Raw genomic sequence first — 19,145 nt, 5'->3', positions numbered from 1 at the left:
AAATTTTAGTTTCCTTTTTGGAAATCTTTTTCTGTTGGATAAAATGTGAGTGAGCCGTATGCTTTTAAAAGGCATCTAGTCTTACCTTAGATGGAGGTTGTCTTAAGAGCTAGAATGTTGTATCCATGTCTTATATCTGCGCTCTCCCCATTTTCCAGGACCAGAAGTCAACGGTGATCTCTCTAAAGAAGCTGATTGTAAGAGAGGTAGCACACGAGGAGAAAGGTTTATTCCTAATCAGTATGGGGATGAAAGATCCAGAGATGGTGGAAGTCCACGCCAGCTCCAAAGAGGAGCGGAACAGCTGGATTCAGATCATCCAGGACACGATCAGCACCCTGTGAGTCACACACCCTGGCCCACCCCTGCCTCCTGGCACCTCTGTGGTTTCATAATGGTTGGGCCGCCATCAGACTAATTGACATCTTCAGAATGTGCTGTTTTGTTGTGGTTGTGTTAGGAACAGAGATGAAGATGAAGGAATTCCTAGTGAGAATGAGGAAGAAAAGAAGATGTTGGACACCAAAGCTCGGGAGTTAAAAGGTAAAGCTGGGTGGAAGCGGTCTGAGGCCCTGTCTGGGGGCGTCTGCAGTCCCGTAGGGTCCCCGCTGCTCCTCCATCCCAGAGCCGTCCCGGCAGGCATGTGAACCGGGGACGGGCATAGCTCCTAACAAAAGAGAAACCAAATCTGAGCTGGCACAGGTCCCGGTGAACAATGGCTGTAGGAATGTGTCTGATACTAGATCGAGGGGATGTTGGGTCTCTCGTCTCGGTATCAGTGTCCTTGGACCCTGGTGACAGTCTTTGTACTTTGTCACAGAAGAATCTGCCAGAATTCATGGTCACATCTAAGATTAAAACAAGGAGAGAAAGGTACTTGCGGGAAAGAATTTTCCAGTTAATCCATTTATCGGTTACCCCCGCCACTGTGCCCTGCGTTCCAGATCCGTCATGAGGTGGTTTGGGGAGAAGTGTACTATGGGTTATGTTTGGCCACTATCTGTCGAGGCCCTACTGTTTCATGTGGTCTTCTTGGCATCCCTGCAAGACCTGTATTGTAATCCCCACTGTGTAGGTGAGAAAGCTGAGGCCCATGAAGGCCAAGCAACCCAGGGTCACACACACGCACAGTTCATGGCAGAGCCAGGGCTGTGCTCCCTGTCTGCTCACCTGCAGGGCGCAGTGCTCGTGCCCCTTTGCCGGTGCTTGCTGAGTGTTCTGAAGTAAATACGTGTTGTGCTTTGGGTAGAAGTAAGGCCCAGAGTCAAGTAAATATAGGCGCCCAAGGAGTTTACTTATTACTTCATTCTGTTTCAATGGGGAGAAAAAAAAAAGAAGAGATGGACAGATTTAGACTGGAGCCAGTATCACATTTTTTAATCTCTGCCTGTGATTAGGATGGCAGAGATAGGAACTGCCTTCTTTTCACATGTATGAAGCACCTGGCCAGGCATAACGCTAGGTGCTAGGGATGCAACAATTCCTAAAACACTGTCCCTGCCATCGGGAAACCCACACTCTGGCAAGGGAGATCTACATAAATGACAGGCCACCTAGACCACAGGCACATATAAAGTGTGTAGGACCCACGAATCCTGCCTATGGTGAGTCTCCCAGAGAAGATGACACATGAGCTACATCTGAAAAAAATTACCTCACCAGATGAAAAATAGTTAGGTGAAAAGTGAAAAAGGACTTGACATGTCTGCCAAGGAATGAAGGTTTGGTATGTCTGGAGAGTCAGGGCTGAGTGATAGGAGATTAAGCCAGGAAGCCACCACATCTTGAAAGGCAACAAGGGAAAGATACAATTTCTTTAGTAAAATTTAAACTTAAATTTTTTTTAATTGGTATTGACACCAGTTGGGAGAATTGCTTGGGGGGCTGGGGGAGCCCACTGGGAGTGGAAAAGCCAGTTGGGGGAACTCTTGGGATAAGTTTGGTGAGAAATGGGCTGGAGTGGGGATGGACGTAAGAAATAAGGAACCACTGTGGGTGGTGGGACAGAGTGAGGGGACAAAACCGCTCCCAGATTTCCAGCTGGGTAACTGGGGGATGACAATGTTGTTGCCTGAGGAAGAGGCCACAGGCTACAGGGAGGAGGCGGGGTGGCAAGAAGGGAGAACAGAGGTTTCTGACCTGCGGAGAACAAGGCGTCTAGGTGGAGAGGGCCGCCTGACAGTGGGACTCAGCAGTCTGGTGCTCAAAACGTGGGTAGGATTTGGGGTGCCTTTTGTGAGTTATCAGCACATAAGAGGTAATTGAAGCCATGGGAGTGACTGAGGTCCCCGAGAGGAAAGCATGTAAAGTATAGAAAGGAGTCTAGGATGGAGCCCGGGGCTGGGGGGTGGGGGGAGCCCAGATATTCATTCATGGCAGGTGGCAGGTCTGGTCTGTAAAGTGCTGGAGTAAGAGTGGTAGGAAGAGAACCAGCAGTGTCCTCAAAAGCGGATGGGGAGGGAAACAGTTTTATTTTATTTTATTATTTTATTCATTCATTCATTCATTTTGGGCTGCCTTGGGTCTTCGTTGCTGTACGCAGGCTTTCTCTAGTTGCAGCTAGTGGGGCCTTCTCATTGCAGTGGCTTCTCTTGTTGCGGAGTACGGGCTCTAGGCGTGCGCAGGCTTCAGTAGTTGTGGCTCGCAGGCTGTAGAGCGCAGGCTCAGTGGTTGTGGCACACGGGCTTAGTTGCTCCGTGGCATGTGGGATCTTCCCGGACCAGGGCTCGAAGCCGTGTCCCCTGCATTGGCAGGCGAATTCTTAACCACTGTGCCACCAGGGAAGTCCGGGAAACAGTTTTAAATGGGGGAAGTCATCCATGCTGGAAAAGATGAAATGAAAGACTTCACTGGATTCAGTAGTGAAGGGTAACCTTGGAAAGAGCAGATGCAGAGTGATGGGCAGAAGCCAGAGAAGAGTGTGTGGGTTGAGAAATAAACAGGAGGCAGGAGAATGGAACAGAGTGCAAGTTCGTTATGTCAGAAATTCTAGTATTTGCCTAGAAAGACCCGGGATAGTTTTCCAGGTAGACATTACAGGTCAAAAGCTTGATACTGCCTTCATGATGAAAAAGAAAGTGGGGAAGCTGTGTTCCTTGTGGTTCCATGCGTTACCACAAGGTGGTGCTCATGTCTTAGTCATCTCATCATAGTGAACAGTCAAGTCACCAGATCTCTTCTCTGTGCACCTGCAGAACAACTTCAACAAAAGGACCAGCAGATCCTACTCTTACTGGAAGAGAAGGAGATGATTTTCCGGGACATGACTGAGTGCAGCACTCCCTTGCCAGAGGATTGCTCCCCAACTCAAAGCTCTAGAATCCTCTTCCGATCCAACACAGAAGAGGCTCTCAAAGGAGGGCCTTTAATGAAAAGTGCAATAAATGAGGGTAATTTACATTCAGCATTGCCCCCCTCTTTGTCTCCTCCCACAGTGGTTTACACACTAATATTATCTACCAGTTTGTACTTTTTTATTGTAAAATAAATCACAAATACAGAAAACAACCCAATACATATTTCGCTTTAGTAAATTATTATCAGGTGGGCATCCTTGTAACTACTACCCAGGTCAAGAAACCCCTAAAAGCCCTTCCACATGTCCTGTCCCCATCAGAGCTCTCTCCCTTCCTCCTGAAAGGAACAGGTATATTGTGACTTTTATAGTAATCACTTAGGTTTCTTTATGGTTTTATGGCCAAGTGCCTGTTCATAGACCCTGTGGTTCAGCTGTATTCATGGTTTTTGATATGCCTTTTAGGATTCTTTATTTACAGTCCCCCACCCACCCCACCATCCCTTTCTTTTCCACACAATTTATCCTTGAGCTTTGACCTATGGGTTTCTCTTTTTGGGTTTTATTCACACAGGGGTTCTGTTCTTCTGCCCTCCGTTTCCTTCAGATCCTCTGCTGGACTCGGAGGCTCAGTTGCTCAGACATAATCCCTTTGGCAAGCTGTGTTACCGTAGTGTTGTGCTCTTTCATCTGGGGACACAAAATGTCCAGTTGTCTTCTTTATTTTGTAACATATAGGAAAAACAAGATAAAAGGATAAATGCTTGATTTCTGCCCCCCCCCCCATTATTTACCAGTTTTCAAAGTAGTGAATTGATTTATGGTCATTCTCTGAAAGTGACCAGTACTTTTAATATACTATTATAGACCCATGAATTAAATATGTCTGATGCGCTTCAAGTCATTGCAGTTCTTATCCTTATTAAAAGTTAAAAAGGTCCTCTCTTTGCCAAGGGGCACCTCTTTGTGGGGCCTCTGAGTCCTTTTGGCGTGACCCCAGCAGTCTTTGAGAGCTGCTTTGCTATTTGCTATGTTAAGATGTTCCAGGCTCATCTTGTTTTCTGCCCATACCTGGAATTAGCCATCTTTCTGAGAAGCTCTGGTTTCTTTTAGTGGGAAATGATGTTTCAAGACCACTGTCTAGGCGCTAGGGGTGGTTATTGCTGCTGGGGTTTTCATTGTTACTAGGTTGGGCCTTTTCAGTGGGCCGCTCTGGGGGAAATATACTTGTGTGTGTGCGTGAGGGGATGGGGTGATGAATTCACACTGATACATATTTAATTCAAATTGTGGACTACAGGGCTTAATCTCTTCTATATTACATCTGTATCTCTTTTCTTCCACATTGTGAATCCTCATTCTCAAGGATACATCGTAGAAATAAAATATCCTATATTTACCCTAACATACACATCAGAATAACAATACTAAAACTTCTGTCACTGAATATGACTCTTTTATGCTATCCCCATTCCCTCCCCCCTTTTTTATTTACCAGCTGTACTCTGTCTATACTGTCAGCTTACAACCACTGTATACGGCACTCTCCCCTTTTCAGACCCGACCTGTAGTCTTCATTCTGCAAGAACCACCACCAGTTTTTATCAGTGTCTCTCCAGTCATTTTGGATGTCTAAAGCTTATTCTTTAGTAGATGTCTCAGGAAAGGTTCACGAGGATAATATACCGAGTCCTTGCATATTGGTAATAATTTGTGCCCTTTATACTTGAAAATCTGTTCTGCTGGATATAAAATCCTTGGTTCACGTTTTCTTCCTCTGAGTATCTTAATTCTCGAATATGTTATTTATTTTTTTCTGACGTAAAGCATTGCTGGCAGAGTCTGATCGTAATTTGATTTTCCCCATGTAAGTCGCATGCTCTTTGCCTAGACGCCCAAAGGATTTTTTTCCCCTAAATCGGAGTAGTTTTACTAGAATATACCTTGGTGTTGGTTATTCTGGAATGATGTTCTGGGGTTCACAGTGTTCTATTTTGATACATAGTTTCAGATTTTTCAGATTTCAGAGATGTATTCTTATATTATAGTTGTTAGTATTTTTCCTGCACCCTTGCTTTGATTTTCTTCTTCAGGAACTCCCGCTATCCATACGTTGGATCATCTTTGCCTGTCTTCAATACTACTTGCTTTCCCATAGTACTTTTTACAGCTTCATCTTTTTAATGTTTAAATATCCTTTCACCATCTATTATCTTAAGTCATTTTCTTTTGGGTTTATTTGCTCTCATATTCTAGTTCAGTTTTCATATCTTAAAGGGATACCTTTTTTCCTTTCATTTCCACTTGAGTTTTGCCACCTCCTTTCTGTGTTTTCTGATTCTGACTTAGGTTCTTTCATGTCTTGTGTCATTTTCTTTATTTTATTAGCTCACTTATTTTATGGACATGTCCCTCTGATGTGCTTTTATTATATGTAGGGAAGTTATGCCCCTTGTTCTTTCTCTCTCTCTGCCTTTTCTTAACTTTGTGTGGGATTTGACTTTGATGTTTTTCTGTTGCTCATTTTTGCGTGAAATACATTTCCTAAATTTTTAGGCTCAGATAGCTTGTTTCACTTCATCGGACTCTTGTATTGTTTTCATGTAGTGTTTTTAGAAAATAACAATGGCTTGTCTTAGGAGATTCCCTGCCTCTGTTTCCTCCCTTATTCCATCTGGACCTTCTTTTTCCTTTATCTCTCTGTTGCTTCTCTCCTGCTCAATTTTCATTCCACTTTCAGCACTTTCTCCTTTCTGTGGGACACTGCTGCTCTAGAAGAGAACCCTAGCTGGTTGGATTTGAGAATTCAGATGCTTAGACTGCTCTAGCCCCTTGACCACCCTATGGGAGGGGCAAAAAGCCTGCCAGTTTGAACTGCAGTTCTCAAATTGGCTCACCTTACTTCCTAGGGAATTCCTTTTGGCTGCTTTGGATCTGACTCCAAGAGCCGTGCTCCTTCCAGTAAATTACTCTGCCTTCCCTGTACCCTTTTAAATCTCCTAGGTCTCATGTGAATAAGGCTGAAGAGTTAATCTCTGCATTTCCAGTAGAATCCAACTAACGCATGTATCCTGAGCTGAGAGCTTTCTCTGAGCAAAGGAAGTCACGTAGTCACTTTGGAATTTTCTGTTCATCTTCCCTGTACATATAGTGTATTACCATGAGATTTTCTTTTTCCCATTGAAAGAGGAGATGTCAGTTTTGCATGTTTCCTTTCTTGCAGTGGAGATCCTTCAGGGTTTGGTGAGTGGAAGCCTGGGAGGCACACTTGGGCAGGCTGTCAGCAGCCCTGTTGAACAAGAAGGCATGGTAGGCCCCATTTCCTTGCCCCGGAGAGCAGAGACCTTTGGAGGATTTGACAGCCATCAGATGAATGCTTCAAAAGGTCAGTGGTTTTGAACTCATGCGTTCTTATGGGCAATCCTTAACTATCACAACTAAAAGTGATCTGTACTCTGGTAGCTCTATCTCCTCTGTCCCAATCAGTCAGTAAATGTTTTAGTCAGACCCTAATGACTATCTAGCTGCTAAAACACTCAGGAACCTCTATGAATGTCATGTTCATTTTGAGTAATATAAGAGGTTTTCCTGAGATCTCAGCTAAGCTATAGCCAAAGGGGGGTAATAACACTTGTTTTTCCTTTCTGCTTCTAGTTCTTCTGCATCAGTAAAATTATTAATAATCAATCACTTAGCTGCCATTGGCATTAATAGGATTCAGAAATATTCTGTCCCTAAGCTATGTATATAGTGTTTCCTAGGCTAATCTGTTTTACAACTGCAAAAAAAAAAAAAAACTTGTTTGTTTGTTTAGGAGGTGAGAAGGAAGAGGGAGATGATGGTCAAGATCTTAGGAGGACAGAATCGGATAGTGGTCTGAAAAAGGTATTTCTTTCTAAAATACACTCCCTAAGTCCTCCCTGGCAGTTCCTCTAAATTCATAGTCTTTGAAATTAGCCTACTTTGATTTTGTTTTGGATGCCCAATTTGCCGTTTTTATTTCCTGTTTTATCTTAAGAGGAAAGCACGTTTTTAAGCAAACAGTACAATTCAGAGCCCCACGTTCTTGGCCGTTGGGCCTGTCTCCAGACACCGCGTCTACGTGCACAGCTCTGCCACGGCTGTGGCTGGACCAGTTTCATTAAGAGGCTCGTTTATATGCACACACCCACCTGAACTCTTTGCAAGGCTTCAGTAACAGTTCGGCCTCAGATCTTCACTGCCCTGCAGTGAGAAGCTACTGTAGAAAAGAACGAAAACGGGAAGTCACAGCATAACTCAGACACACGCTGAATATCATTTTTGCTTCAGAGTCTTCGTTGTTTTTAAATGCACTTTTTTTTGTTTGTTTTATAGGGTGGAAATGCTAACCTGGTATTTATGCTTAAAAGAAACAGTGAGGTGAGAACATTATGAGCTATTTAAAAGAATATGATTTTGTTATAATTGCTAGGTTAGGAATACTCATTTCTGTTTTGCCATGATGAACAAGCTTGGCTCCGGGCTGATCTGTGCGGTTGTGTTTCCTTTCCCTGGCCCCAGGGCCTCGTCTTGCCCTTTTGCCAGAGTAGTGCCTCCGCTTCTCTGTCCTTGAGAAGCCCCTTGCTTTCTCTAAACTTGGGCCATGAAGCTCCCATGGTGATTTCTTTCCATCCACGCACACTGAGTAGAATTTGTAGCCACCTTTGCTGTAACACAAGCCTGGCACCAAAAGCCACAGTCTGGAACGTGGCAAATTAACTTGTGGGTAATTTTGCATAATAATGTCTTATCCTGCAACTCAGCTTGAGTTTTCTTCTTCGAGCACTGCTTTTCACTCTGTGTGTGTCACTCTAAAAGTAGCCTTGTCGTCTCCTAGCTAGAGATCAGGTCCCCATGCAAGTCTTTCACCTGCCTTCTGCTGAGTTCTGCTGACCCTGCAGGATAACCCACGTCTTTCACTGTTTCCCCGTCTCCTTGGGTCCCTCTTAGGAAATCCTCCCCAGGGTTACTACCGTCTCCAAACCTAGTTGACTCCAAGCGTGTGACCGTGTCAGCAGGCTGGAATTGGACCCAGGACAGTGGGGTGCTAGGGTGTACCTCTCAGGGTGTTCTCTGGGTTTCTTCCTGCTTTTAATAGAATATACCTTAAGTCCCTGAGGAGCTTTCTTTTGAAATTTCAGATTAAGGAAATCTTTCCTTTTTTCCCTAAAACACAAAAGGGTGTTGTCTTCTGTTTGTTGGCATGTTAGTCTACACGCTGACATCGTAACCCCCTTCAGGGTGTCCATCCTTGAATGAAGTAAACCTGCTCCCACACAGGCTGTTGTGCTCTGGTGCTGCTTAAAAAGTAGCCCTTGGTTGATTTTTTCACCTGGCAACTTTCCCCTCATATTTAGTGAGAAGAGTCAGATAAGAGACAGTACAAGACCCAGTGGTTTTCAGGCATTCCAGCATGGATTATACACTGCGGATGCTCAGCCAGAGTCAGCTGGTCTGCTGTGACTTTTCCCTCTCTCTGTTAATTAAGAATAAACTTAAATGAGGAGTAAATCGTATTCTCAGAAGAGCTAAGCCTGATAATTAAGTTTTTGTGTTTTAAATATTATAAAAGGAATACATGTTTGTGGTAGAAGATTTGGAAAACATCCAATAATGTAAAAGAGGAAAAAAATAAGTAAACATAGTACCACTGAGAAATAGCTACTATTAAATGTTTGGTGTTCATATTTCCAGCCTTTTCTTATACAGGACGTGTATTTTATGTGTGAGTGTGAATTGCATAAACATAGTTTTATGCAATTTGTTTCACTACTCCCTGGAGCTTCATATCCTCCTTTTTTTCCTCTTAACACACCAGAAGCATTTTCCCCAGGGCATATTCATACAAAACATGCTAATTAACAGCTGCATATTATTATGTTATGTGCCATAATTTATTTAATCTTTCCAGTGGTTCTTTCTCTACTTTTTTTCTTTTTAAATGATGCAGCCAAGAGCATCTTCATACTTTTTTTTGCACGGCTCTGATTATTTCCTCAGCATGTCATCCGCTCTCTAGAAAGGTTATACAGCGTTTATCCCTGTCAGTACAAGAGTATCCATTCTCATCATACTTTCACCAACACTGGGAATTATTTTTTAATTGACATTTTGTTGATAAGTTCAAGTGGTTATTTCTTTATTTTTGCATTTTTCTGATTTCAAATAAGGTTGAATCCTCTTTAATATGTTATATAATTGGCCATTTGTATTTCTTCTTTGTAAATTGCTGGTTTATGTTCTGTGCCTGTTTTTCTACCAGAATATTCATTATTTTATTGATCTACGAGATCCTTTTTTAAATTAAAGTGGTTTTTTTTGCTTTGTTCTGGTCACTGTTTCCTTTGCCTTTTTATTATACATTTTTACATAGTAAAAGTTGAAATTGTGTGTGTGTGTGTGTGTGTGTGTGTGTGTGTGTGGTTTCTTCCATTGTTTCCGTCTCTGAAAAGCCTTCCCTGTTTCAAGATCAGAAAACATTCTCACATTTTCTTACAGCTCTTTTACAGTTCTTTTCTACACTTAACATTTCAATCCATTTGAATGTTTTTTCTGTGGATCCCAACTTAATTTCTTCCAAAGATTTAGCCAGTTTTTTCAGAACAGTTCACTGAATATTCTTTCCTTCTCCATTGACTAGAAATGCTCTTTGTATCGTATACTAATGCTGCGGTTTGCTTCTGGGCTTTCTGTTTTGTTACATTGGTGTGTGTGCCATTTTTGTGCCAGTCATTTTAAATAATTGGAGCTTTGTAATACCTTTCACTGTGTGCTGACTTCCCTCCTACATACACAGTTACTTCGTTTGATCTTGTTTTTCTTGGCTTCTTGTACCGGCTTATTCTCTGTGGTGCTTTCAGTCTGAAAGTACTTGGTTCAAATGCAAGCCCCTTGCTGTGTGGTAGGGTGGGTTCTTGTCAGATGACACGCAGTGTGCTGGGGTCTGAGCCTCAGAGTCTGAGGTGATGGTCCTTTGATTCCTTTTGCAGCAGGTTGTGCAGAGCGTCGTCCATCTCCACGAGCTCCTCAGCACTTTGCAGGTGTGTGCCCTTCTCCTTTATCCCTTCACTTACTTGTTTCGAGAGAATCAGTGACCAGGGTATTGTTGGCCTGGATCTTTGAGGTTGACAGGTTTCTTATGGGTAAATGGGGCCCTCAGACTAGAGAAGACTGGCTCTCATGATGAGAAAGGTTCCAGAATGCAGTGGTTAGAGTATCATCGACCTGCTAAGACTAGACTTGATGAGCACGTGGTGGACTGCAGGTACCCTTGACAGCCATGCCCCAGAGCACATGGGGTGCTGACATGCACAGAGGAGGTGGTTTCAGTCTGGAAGGCCTTTGGTAGGATTGTAAGTTTCCATATTCCATGTCTCTGTGTGGTATTTGGATAGGGTGACCCTCCCCACACAGCTTTCTGGGAATATCCTCAATTTCTAACCAGTCCAGTTCATATACCTCCTCCCACCTCCAGAACACACACTCCCCACCCCAGACAAAGCTGCTGACTGCAAAAATCCGAGTCCCCGCACCATTGACATTGCGACTTGGTTGCCGCCCAGGGTTACGCTGGAGCATTTTCCCAGAGCAGCTTAGAAACCAGGGGAGGGCCGTAGTCTGGGGTGGCGTCCTCGTCCTCCGGGCGGAGGCACATCGTTCCCCCTCGTGCGTCTCCCCCGCAGGGGGTGGTGCTGCAGCAGGACAGCTACATCGAGGACCAGAAGCTGCTGCTGACCGAGCGGGCGCTCACGCGGACGGCGTCGCGGCCCAGCTCCCTCATCGAGCAGGAGAAGCAGCGCAGCCTGGAGAAGCAGCGCCAGGACCTGGCCAACTTGCAGCGGCAGCAGGCGCAGCACCTGGAGGAGAAGCGGCGGCGCGAGCGCGAGTGGGAGGCCCGCGAGAGGGCGCTGCAGGAGCGCGAGGCGCGGCTGGCGCAGCGCGAGGACGAGCTGCGGCGCGGCCGCCAGGACCTGGAGCGCGAGCACGACGAGCTGCAGCACAGGAAGGTCGCCTACCAGAGCGACCTGGAGCGCCTGCGCGCCGCCCAGAGGCAGCTCGAGCGCGAGCAGGAGCAGCTGAAGCGGGAGGCCGACCGGCTCAGCCAGAGGCCCGCCGACTGTGACGTCGGCCAGGTACGGGGCGCTGGGGGGCCGGGTCGCTGTCGGGCCGGTACTGTAGGGCCGGGTCACGACCCACATAACCAAGAACCCTCTGAGCAGCGGAGGAAAGTAGGCAGATAATATAAAGGCTGCTTCTACAGATCTCTTTATGCACCACCAGGGGGCAGGTGAGGAAGTGAGCCTTTTTCTGGCATCTCTCAGCATGATGGGCTGGGGTTTGGCCAGGGGGTTAATGGGTGCCTGGCACTTGCCTCAGCCCTCAGTGGCTTAGGCTGGAGTAGCCTCAGCATCTCTGATGATGGAAGTCAGCCGTCCAGGATTTGGGGAGCAACCCCTCTGCCCTGTGCCACATAAGAAATCAGAATGGTCCCCAGCTAAAGGAACTTGTAGCTGGATGGGGACAACACACCGAGGACACAGGTCCCCCCAGAGTACAGTGCCTGGGCTCACAGAGAGCAGTAACGCCTGAGTTCCTGAAAGAACCCACATGGTGGGGTCAGTGGGCATCAACTACAGGGAGGAGCCCATCCCAGCAAGTGGTGGAAGGCAGCCCCTCTTACGGAGAGAGGATATTCCTGCTCAGGGATGCTCAGACATCTGGGCTCTGCTTAATTCCTGATTTGCCTCGCTACTGTGGATGAAGCCTTTCTTCTCCTGCAGCTGCTACTAATATGGGAAGGAATTACGTATGTGGGAAGCACGCTGACCCCCCGAGTTTATTTCAGTGGTGTTTTACGGTTATTCTGGAATGGGGCCCCTGTGGCAGGTGGGAAGCTTGGGAGCGCACAGATCCTCCTGTCTGCTGATGCTCAGGTTGCCATTTGTTTGATCGATTGACCTTGGATCATGAAAGAAAAGGAAACTGACATCTTCCAGAGGGAGCAGTTTAGCTTCCTGCAGAGTTTTTCACATCTGTGGGGGAGTAGCCAGTGGCTCTGTGTGCTTTTCGTGACACAAGGATGGCTTCCACAGGGAAGGCTGCAAGGCCCAGCGGGAGCACAGATTAGACTGATTATCTCTCTTCATCTTTGGTTTAACCTTTGGCTAGGATCTTGGTATAAGCACGTCTCCACCTGCCCTTTAACCTGAACAGACCTCTATAATCTCTTAGCCCTGAAATAATTATCTACACCCCCGTGTAAATCAGTCGTTGGATAAGCAGCTCTTCCTGCTTCTTCAGGGAATGGGAGTTCTAAGCTGCCTCTTCCAAGCTACTGTTAATTCTTTATGTTGCTGTTAATAAAAATAGTAATGGTATCAGATGATATTTTTAGCACTTTCATAGATACTACCTGAGGGAGGGAGGAAATGGAACTGAGAAGATCAGAATCTTTTTACCATTTCCCTGGAGTCCAAGGCAGTGGGTGCACACGGGGCTGACCCACTGACACAGCCGGTGACCTCAGGTAGTGTTCACTGAGTAGACACTGGGGATGCTGCCGGCCTCCAAGTCAGACCCCTTTTCTTGACCATGTGCAGGTTTCACATCAACACACCAGGCTGATGAGGATCCCATCCTTCCTTCCGAATCCTGAGGAGACCCTCTTGCCACCGGCACCTTCCATAGCCAAATCAGGGTCATTGGACTCAGAACTCTCAGTGTCCCCAAAAAGGAACAGCATCTCTCGGACACACAAAGAAAAGGGGCCTTTTCACATACTGGGTTCCACCAGCCAGACAAACAGAGTACCAGAGGGTCAGAGCCAGACCCCAGTGTCCACGTCCACCCGCCTGTTTGGGTTAGCTAAGCCAAAGGAAAAGAAGGAGAAAAAGAAGAAGAACAAAGGAAGCCGCTCGCAGCCCGGTGGTGAGTTACACACACCAGGTCTCCCTCTGGCCGCGTAGTCCCTGGATCCTGAAGAGTGGGTGGCTTTGGCGGCGTGGGAGTGGTTAAAAAGAGGTGGCTGCCATTCCGGTGTGTAAAAGCTGAGCCACATACATCTCACCAAACCCACTTGCTCTGCCCGCAAAGGACTGTTGGAACTTACACTAAGAACACAGATTCAGAGAACATTTAACAACCCACTCTGTGTGGCACGTGCACGAAGTAGAGAGTGCGGGCCCAGTTCTCACACTTACTGTCCAGCTGAGGAGCTGAAACTCACCTCAGTGAAGCAGCTACAGTCCTCCCTGCCTTTCTAGGCCTGGTCCAGTAATATTAATAACAGGGGCTTGGTGAGCATTTTCTGAGGGCTGCTTTAATCCTGCAGGTGACTGTGAGAGAGGTGTTGCTGACCCCCAGACACACTGGGAAGCTGAAGCTCGGGATTAACTGACCTGCCTGCCGCCACAGGGCGTGCTATCAAATCACACTGCACAAGGTCTGAGTCCTTCTCCTTAGGATTGCTCTCTCCCTTCTGTGTGGGAGGTTGAAGAGAAATCCCTACTTCCGGGCCTGTTTATAAACAGCAAGCCTAGTGTTTCTGTAAAGTTTAAGGAGCTGTAGACACGGAGGACATCACTGACGACCTCGTGCACTACGTCACCTGGAGGCCCGGCTGGCAGATGTCATTGCCCACCAGCCCGGCATCTGTTTGCATCCCAGAAGACTTGTGTTTGGGGAGGAAAGAACAGAATTTACCGGTGAAAAGAGCAGTTCTGAATTTCTTTTTCCGCCTTGGTTTCCTTTTTTCCAGATGGCCCTGCATCCGAAGTACCTGCAGAGGGGGAGGAGATCTTCTGCTGACCCCGTTCCTCTCCGAGGCAGCCGCTCCTGTCCCGCCGCGGTTACAGCCCCACCCCCTGCTGTCCTGTGCGCGCACTCTCCTACACTGACACCCGTGCCCTGCGGCGCCCAGCCCTCCTGCACTGCCCAGGTCCTGGACCAGAAGAGCAAATGGTCTTGGGGGTCAGGGTGGGAAAGGAGGCCCAGGATTGGCAACCCAATGCCTCTCGGGTTGGGGCCAGCCCTGCTGGATGGTGGATGTTACACCGAGAGTAGTGGCCCCAGAAGTCCAGGTGATGGTTTTGGACATGTCAGGAATTCCTAGAGGCTGAAAGAGTGTTTCCAAATGCAGTCTGAAACTCTTACTGCCTTTTATTTTAGGGAACAGAACCAAAAATCAAACAGCAGATAGTTTGGACTTCATCTGAACACGTACAGTAGCCCGTCTGCACATACACGTGGAGTGCGCCAGAACTGTGCACGGTCTATACCAGATGCCTGCTGGGCTTGGCTCAAGCCCCGCACGAGGGGCGCTGCCCGCCACCGCTCAGGGAGCGCGCACTCAGAGCCTCACCCACTAGCCCTCCCAGGCTGTCTCCCTGTAAACTCACCCCATGCACGCCTCACCCCTTTTCGCGTGTATTTCTCATTTCACTTCAGAAGGGACGACAAACATTTGTGAGAACCAGTGAGAGAAGGCTTGATGTCTTTAAAAAGCAGACGATCTTGAAACACCTTGATTTTGGTGTTTCAGTCACTTTAAAAAGAAAAAATATCTAATTTTATCAAGTCTAAAAGAAATCATATATTGGCTTTCCAAGATGTTTGCCCACATGTTCTGGGCACAGACGAAGTAGAGAGGCCTCCTCACCATCACCGCTGTGGCGTGACACTTTTTGGTTGTCACTGGCCATTGAGCAGTGGCCACGGCCTCCTGGCAGCGTTCCTGAGACCTCGAGGTGCCTCCCCAGGGAAGCTGGTCCTGCCTGGCAGTCGCCGTGCGAGAGGGTGGCCCCGTCCGCGCTCCACCCGCACAGGGACCGCCTGCTTCTCCTGCTGCCAGGGCGTGCCCACCCTGTACTAGACAGCTGGCCGAAAAGCAGGTTCAGGTGGGTCTGTTAGGCCCATATGAAGCGGTTCCCACCAGTACAGACCGAGAGAAGAGCTGGCCAGAAGGTATGGCTTGGAAAGTTCTCCTATCAGGAGGCCTGGCAAAATTTGACTTCTTTAAAAAGTTTTAAAAACGAAAGGCCTGTTGGTTTTTGTACTCTACCCCTTGAGGAACCCACAGATGCTGCCTGTTTGTTCTTTTCCTTCTCTCTCTTTTTCTTGTCCCACTATGTTTTGATCTGTATTCCTTGAGGCTTGTCACCAGCCGGGAGGTGCAGGATGTTTCTCCCTGAGGCCCCTGCACCTGCCACACTTGTTAACCCCCCAGGAGGGGAGACCCTGGAAAATTCTGTGCTTTAAGTGTGGTCTTTGATTCCTGCCTTTTGCCCCTCAGGAGCATGGGTCTTTGAACATACTTTTTAAAAACAAACAAAAAAATCTGTAACTTGGTGCTTGTTGATGAATTGCAAGCTGGCCTTGCAGATGGAGATATTTATCTTTCAGTTTATTTGAAAGAGGTCTGGTTTAAAATTTTTAGCTTAGATTTGTTTTATTTATTTGTGTGTTGTGTGCATGTGTGTATGTGTGTGTGTGTGTGTGTGTTTTAAGGGTGAACACACCAGCCCAACGGTTTCAACTGTCCAGTCAAGCAGCGGGTGCTGCTTCCTTACTCCCCCCGTGTCTGTCAAAGTGCCTCGAAGGCCCAAAGGAAAATTAAGCGTTGGGGGAGGGGTCCATTTCCTTCCCTCCTCCCACCCTCACCTCATACTTTGATCAAGGGATGTCTTCTTCCTTGCTTGAGAGTTAAGAAACTTGCCACCCATGGGCTACATTTGCCTAGTTTTGTCATGGAGATTTCTTACCCTTCAGAAACACACTTTGAGCAGAAGCAGCTGATTTTCTATTGAACTTTGATGTACCCCCCTCCCCCGCCCACAAAGACCCTAAACAGCAAAAGGTTAGGTTGCCTCCTGCCACCAGTCCGTACAGCTCAGCTTGAGTACGGCCAGCCTGTCGTGCCTTTCTCAGATCCACCGGGAGCCCAGCCGTCTGTCCCTGTCGCTGGCTCAGGTTCACCTCTGTGGGTCCCCGTCCCACAGAGAGAAGCTCTGCTCTAAAGGGGTGGGGCTGGTGAGTGAGGACCTGCGTCCTCCTTCCTCTGTCCGTGTAGGCCGGGCCTCCCTGTCTCCGGGCTTGAAACCAGAGCTCAGTGCTGACAGCATTTGCCCTAACGCAGGATCTTCACAAAGAGCACCCTGGATGCTGAGTTTCTGTATATAGCTGCACAGCTGGCTTTCAACTTTAAAGGGTCTTTTACTCCCAACTAGTTGTGAAGTTTCGGTTGCCTTGGTTATTCGGTGGTAGTTTTTTTAAAATGATGATTTCCCCTTCACCTGCACCCCACTAACTTAAAATACTTTGGTCAGCTTGTGGTTGGACAAGTTTAGAATCAGAATCAGAAGGTATCTCCCCCAGAACAGTGTGCGGTGCAGAGAGAGAACCACTTACCCGGACCCATGCTTTTCCATGCCTTCATCCTCTCCCCCTCCCCCTTTGATAAGGAACTCGGGGATTTTGTTGTTGCGCTTGGGGAACCACCTGGGATTGTTGCTGCTCCTGCTTTTGCTGATGGCCTTGAGGTCTCCTCTGACCTTGAGGCCTGACCTGGTTACTGAGGTGTCTTTCATGTGAGAAGGGGCTGTCTCCCGCGACAGCTCAGACTCAGTTCTCCACAATGTCCCCACGCTAGGGGCCGTGCTTCTCTAGCTCCGGAAATCAGATGCCTGGCCTTCCTTGTATTTAGGTTTTGGGGGACAGATGGAAACACCATCCAGAGTTCCAGAATCTCGTGAGTTGCCTGGAAGGAGGCTGCATCTTCTCTCAAAACTTACGTCATCTCAGTGGTCGTCATCCCAGTCGGGTGGCATGTGCACTTTAAACGCTCTCTACAGTCAGCTTCACTTTCGAGACAATCAACTATGCTAACTGTTTTCTTTGAAAATGGAGAGGGTTAAAAACATGCAGATTGCCATAATTCAACCTTTGCCAACATTCCATCCTCTACCCCCCATGAGAGCTGTCTATGGGGAAGAAATCCTTATCAAGACTTTTTTTTTGGAAAGGTACGAATCTTACCTTTTTTTCTCTCATGTCTCAGGGTAATACCACTAAAAGTTGTTACTTTGCTGATATTCTCCCTTATTTGTTATCTTCCCAAGCCCCTAGTATTAGCAGTAGTGAGCACACATTTTTAAGATCCTTGGGGTTTGTCGTACCTTTATTTGGAAAGTGGGTATTGTGTGTAGGGTTTATAAATAGGCCCCGCCTTAAATAAAAGGTAGCACCATAACCTTAGGGGCCAGAACTCCATCCCGAAGGTCCCGTTCACAGAAGTACTTTCTATTTCATCCATTGGTCACAAAGGTTCTTTTTCCACAGCCAGTTCTTTCTCCCCAAGGATTTGGTATCGGCCTTGGAGCTGCAGTTGTTGATACAGCGTTGATGGGGGGGCCAGTTGTGCCCAGAGGACAGCTAAGCCCAGGGACTGGGGTCGGGGCGCGTTGAGAGAGACGGTCCTGGTGAGTGGGCTTCAGCAGCCATGAAGTGGGTGGCTTGGAGGGGACCCCAGACACTGCCAAGGGGCGTGGACACACTTGGAATGTGGAAGCCCAGAAAGAACCCTGCCAATTCCACGGTGGCAGTGGTTGAGGAATGTGTGCCTTGCTTTCCTGCAGCGGGGCAGTGTGGCGCACACACACCTGTGGTCCTGGGGTCACGGCCCCACCTGGTGCTGTTGCTCCGATTGACCCTCGGAGACAAGGAAAGGGGCAAAGAGATTGTTTTGGTTTGGTTCGTCATTTTCTTTCCATGTAGCGTAACATTCCTAGTTAACCGGAGCTTTGGGATCTACTGCCTGCTGGCCAGGTTTTAAAGTGAAAAGTCTTTCAGTGCTGCCACAAGAGGGAAAAAAACAAAGGCTTCTTTCCATGTACCAATCGAATTTAATTTGTCAAAAGCTCGACAGGCCTTGAGTGAGTTCTCCATCTTGCTAAGGTTTAAAGACAGGCAGACCCAGCTGGCTAACGTCTCTCCTGCCGCGGACGGTGACAGCCTGCTCCAGACGCCCAGGCTGAGCCCAGTCTCTGCTCACCCCAGTCGTCACCCCCTTGAACGCATCTGCCTTTTGTGACCACCTGCCAGGATGGGCAGCTCCAGAGCACTGACAGGGGCCCGCCCGGTCGGCTGGCCCACGGTCACGGTTTAGCCTGAGGTTTCTGGCGTGTCGCCCCGCCAGGCGCGCAGGGGACACCATGACATGCAGGAGGGTGATTACCATGCACCTTATACCTCTGCTCTCGTTTGTTGTTCTCAAATGCTAAATGAACGTTTCTGTGCTGAATCCTATTAGATAAAAAGGGGTTAAAACCCAGATGCTGTATATTAATTTGTAATTATGTATAAAGTGAAGCAGTTTTAAACTGTAAAGATTTTTTCAGTGTGTTTTCTGGAATTTTGCCACAACGTACTGGCTTTGTATTTTATTTATCTTCCTTTCTGGTTAGCGGCTTCCGACCCTTGTAAAGTCCCCCTCCACCCTTTCAAAAAAAATAAATGTCCGTTAAGTCTCGGTGGTGACTGTGTTGTATTCCTGTCCCTGTGGGCTTCCTGAAGTGAAGGCTTCCAGGATACTCTGGGTTCCTGGTGAAGGGGCAATCCCTGCCCAGCTCTGAGGGACCCTTCTCCCCAGTAAAACCCTATTTCTGTACCTTCGGGAACAGGACTCAGGAGGACAGCCCCGGAGCACAAAGCAGCTCCCGGGGAACTCAAGTCCCCTGGAGCTGGACCCTAACCCCGGGGGCACCAAGAGTCAGAACCATTTCCGGTCAAATCAGCGCAGTAAGAAACGTCCTTGCTATAGATTCTACTATGTAAA

At 47.4% G+C, this 19,145-nt stretch overlaps 1 protein-coding gene across 15 annotated transcripts in view; it reads left to right on the top strand.

Annotated features, from left to right (window-relative positions):
• The window catches only part of AKAP13 (A-kinase anchoring protein 13), a 344,171-nt gene extending 325,332 nt beyond the window's left edge, over positions 1–18,839 (top strand). For 7 of the 15 annotated variants that reach the window (XM_059912539.1, XM_059912542.1, XM_059912538.1 and 4 more), the window contains 11 exons: positions 159–340; positions 461–543; positions 3,195–3,389; positions 6,519–6,680; positions 7,110–7,180; positions 7,652–7,696; positions 10,306–10,356; positions 10,999–11,448; positions 12,916–13,243; positions 13,647–13,757; positions 14,073–18,839. In XM_059912539.1, coding sequence (XP_059768522.1) covers positions 159–340; positions 461–543; positions 3,195–3,389; positions 6,519–6,680; positions 7,110–7,180; positions 7,652–7,696; positions 10,306–10,356; positions 10,999–11,448; positions 12,916–13,243; positions 13,647–13,708 — 1,629 coding nt within the window. In that variant the 3' untranslated portion in view covers positions 13,709–13,757; positions 14,073–18,839. Of the gene's footprint in view, positions 1–158; positions 341–460; positions 544–3,194; positions 3,390–6,518; positions 6,681–7,109; positions 7,181–7,651; positions 7,697–8,673; positions 9,601–10,305; positions 10,357–10,998; positions 11,449–12,915; positions 13,244–13,646; positions 13,758–14,072 lie in introns of those variants that run through there. The other 8 variants (XM_059912544.1, XM_059912543.1, XM_059912541.1 and 5 more) reach the window with 3 other exon arrangements.
• The last annotated feature ends 306 nt before the right edge of the window (positions 18,840–19,145 follow it).

This window comes from Balaenoptera ricei, chromosome 2 (genome assembly GCF_028023285.1).
Source record: "Balaenoptera ricei isolate mBalRic1 chromosome 2, mBalRic1.hap2, whole genome shotgun sequence".
NCBI lineage: Eukaryota > Metazoa > Chordata > Mammalia > Artiodactyla > Balaenopteridae > Balaenoptera > Balaenoptera ricei.
This window is presented reverse-complemented; position numbering and strand designations above follow the sequence as displayed.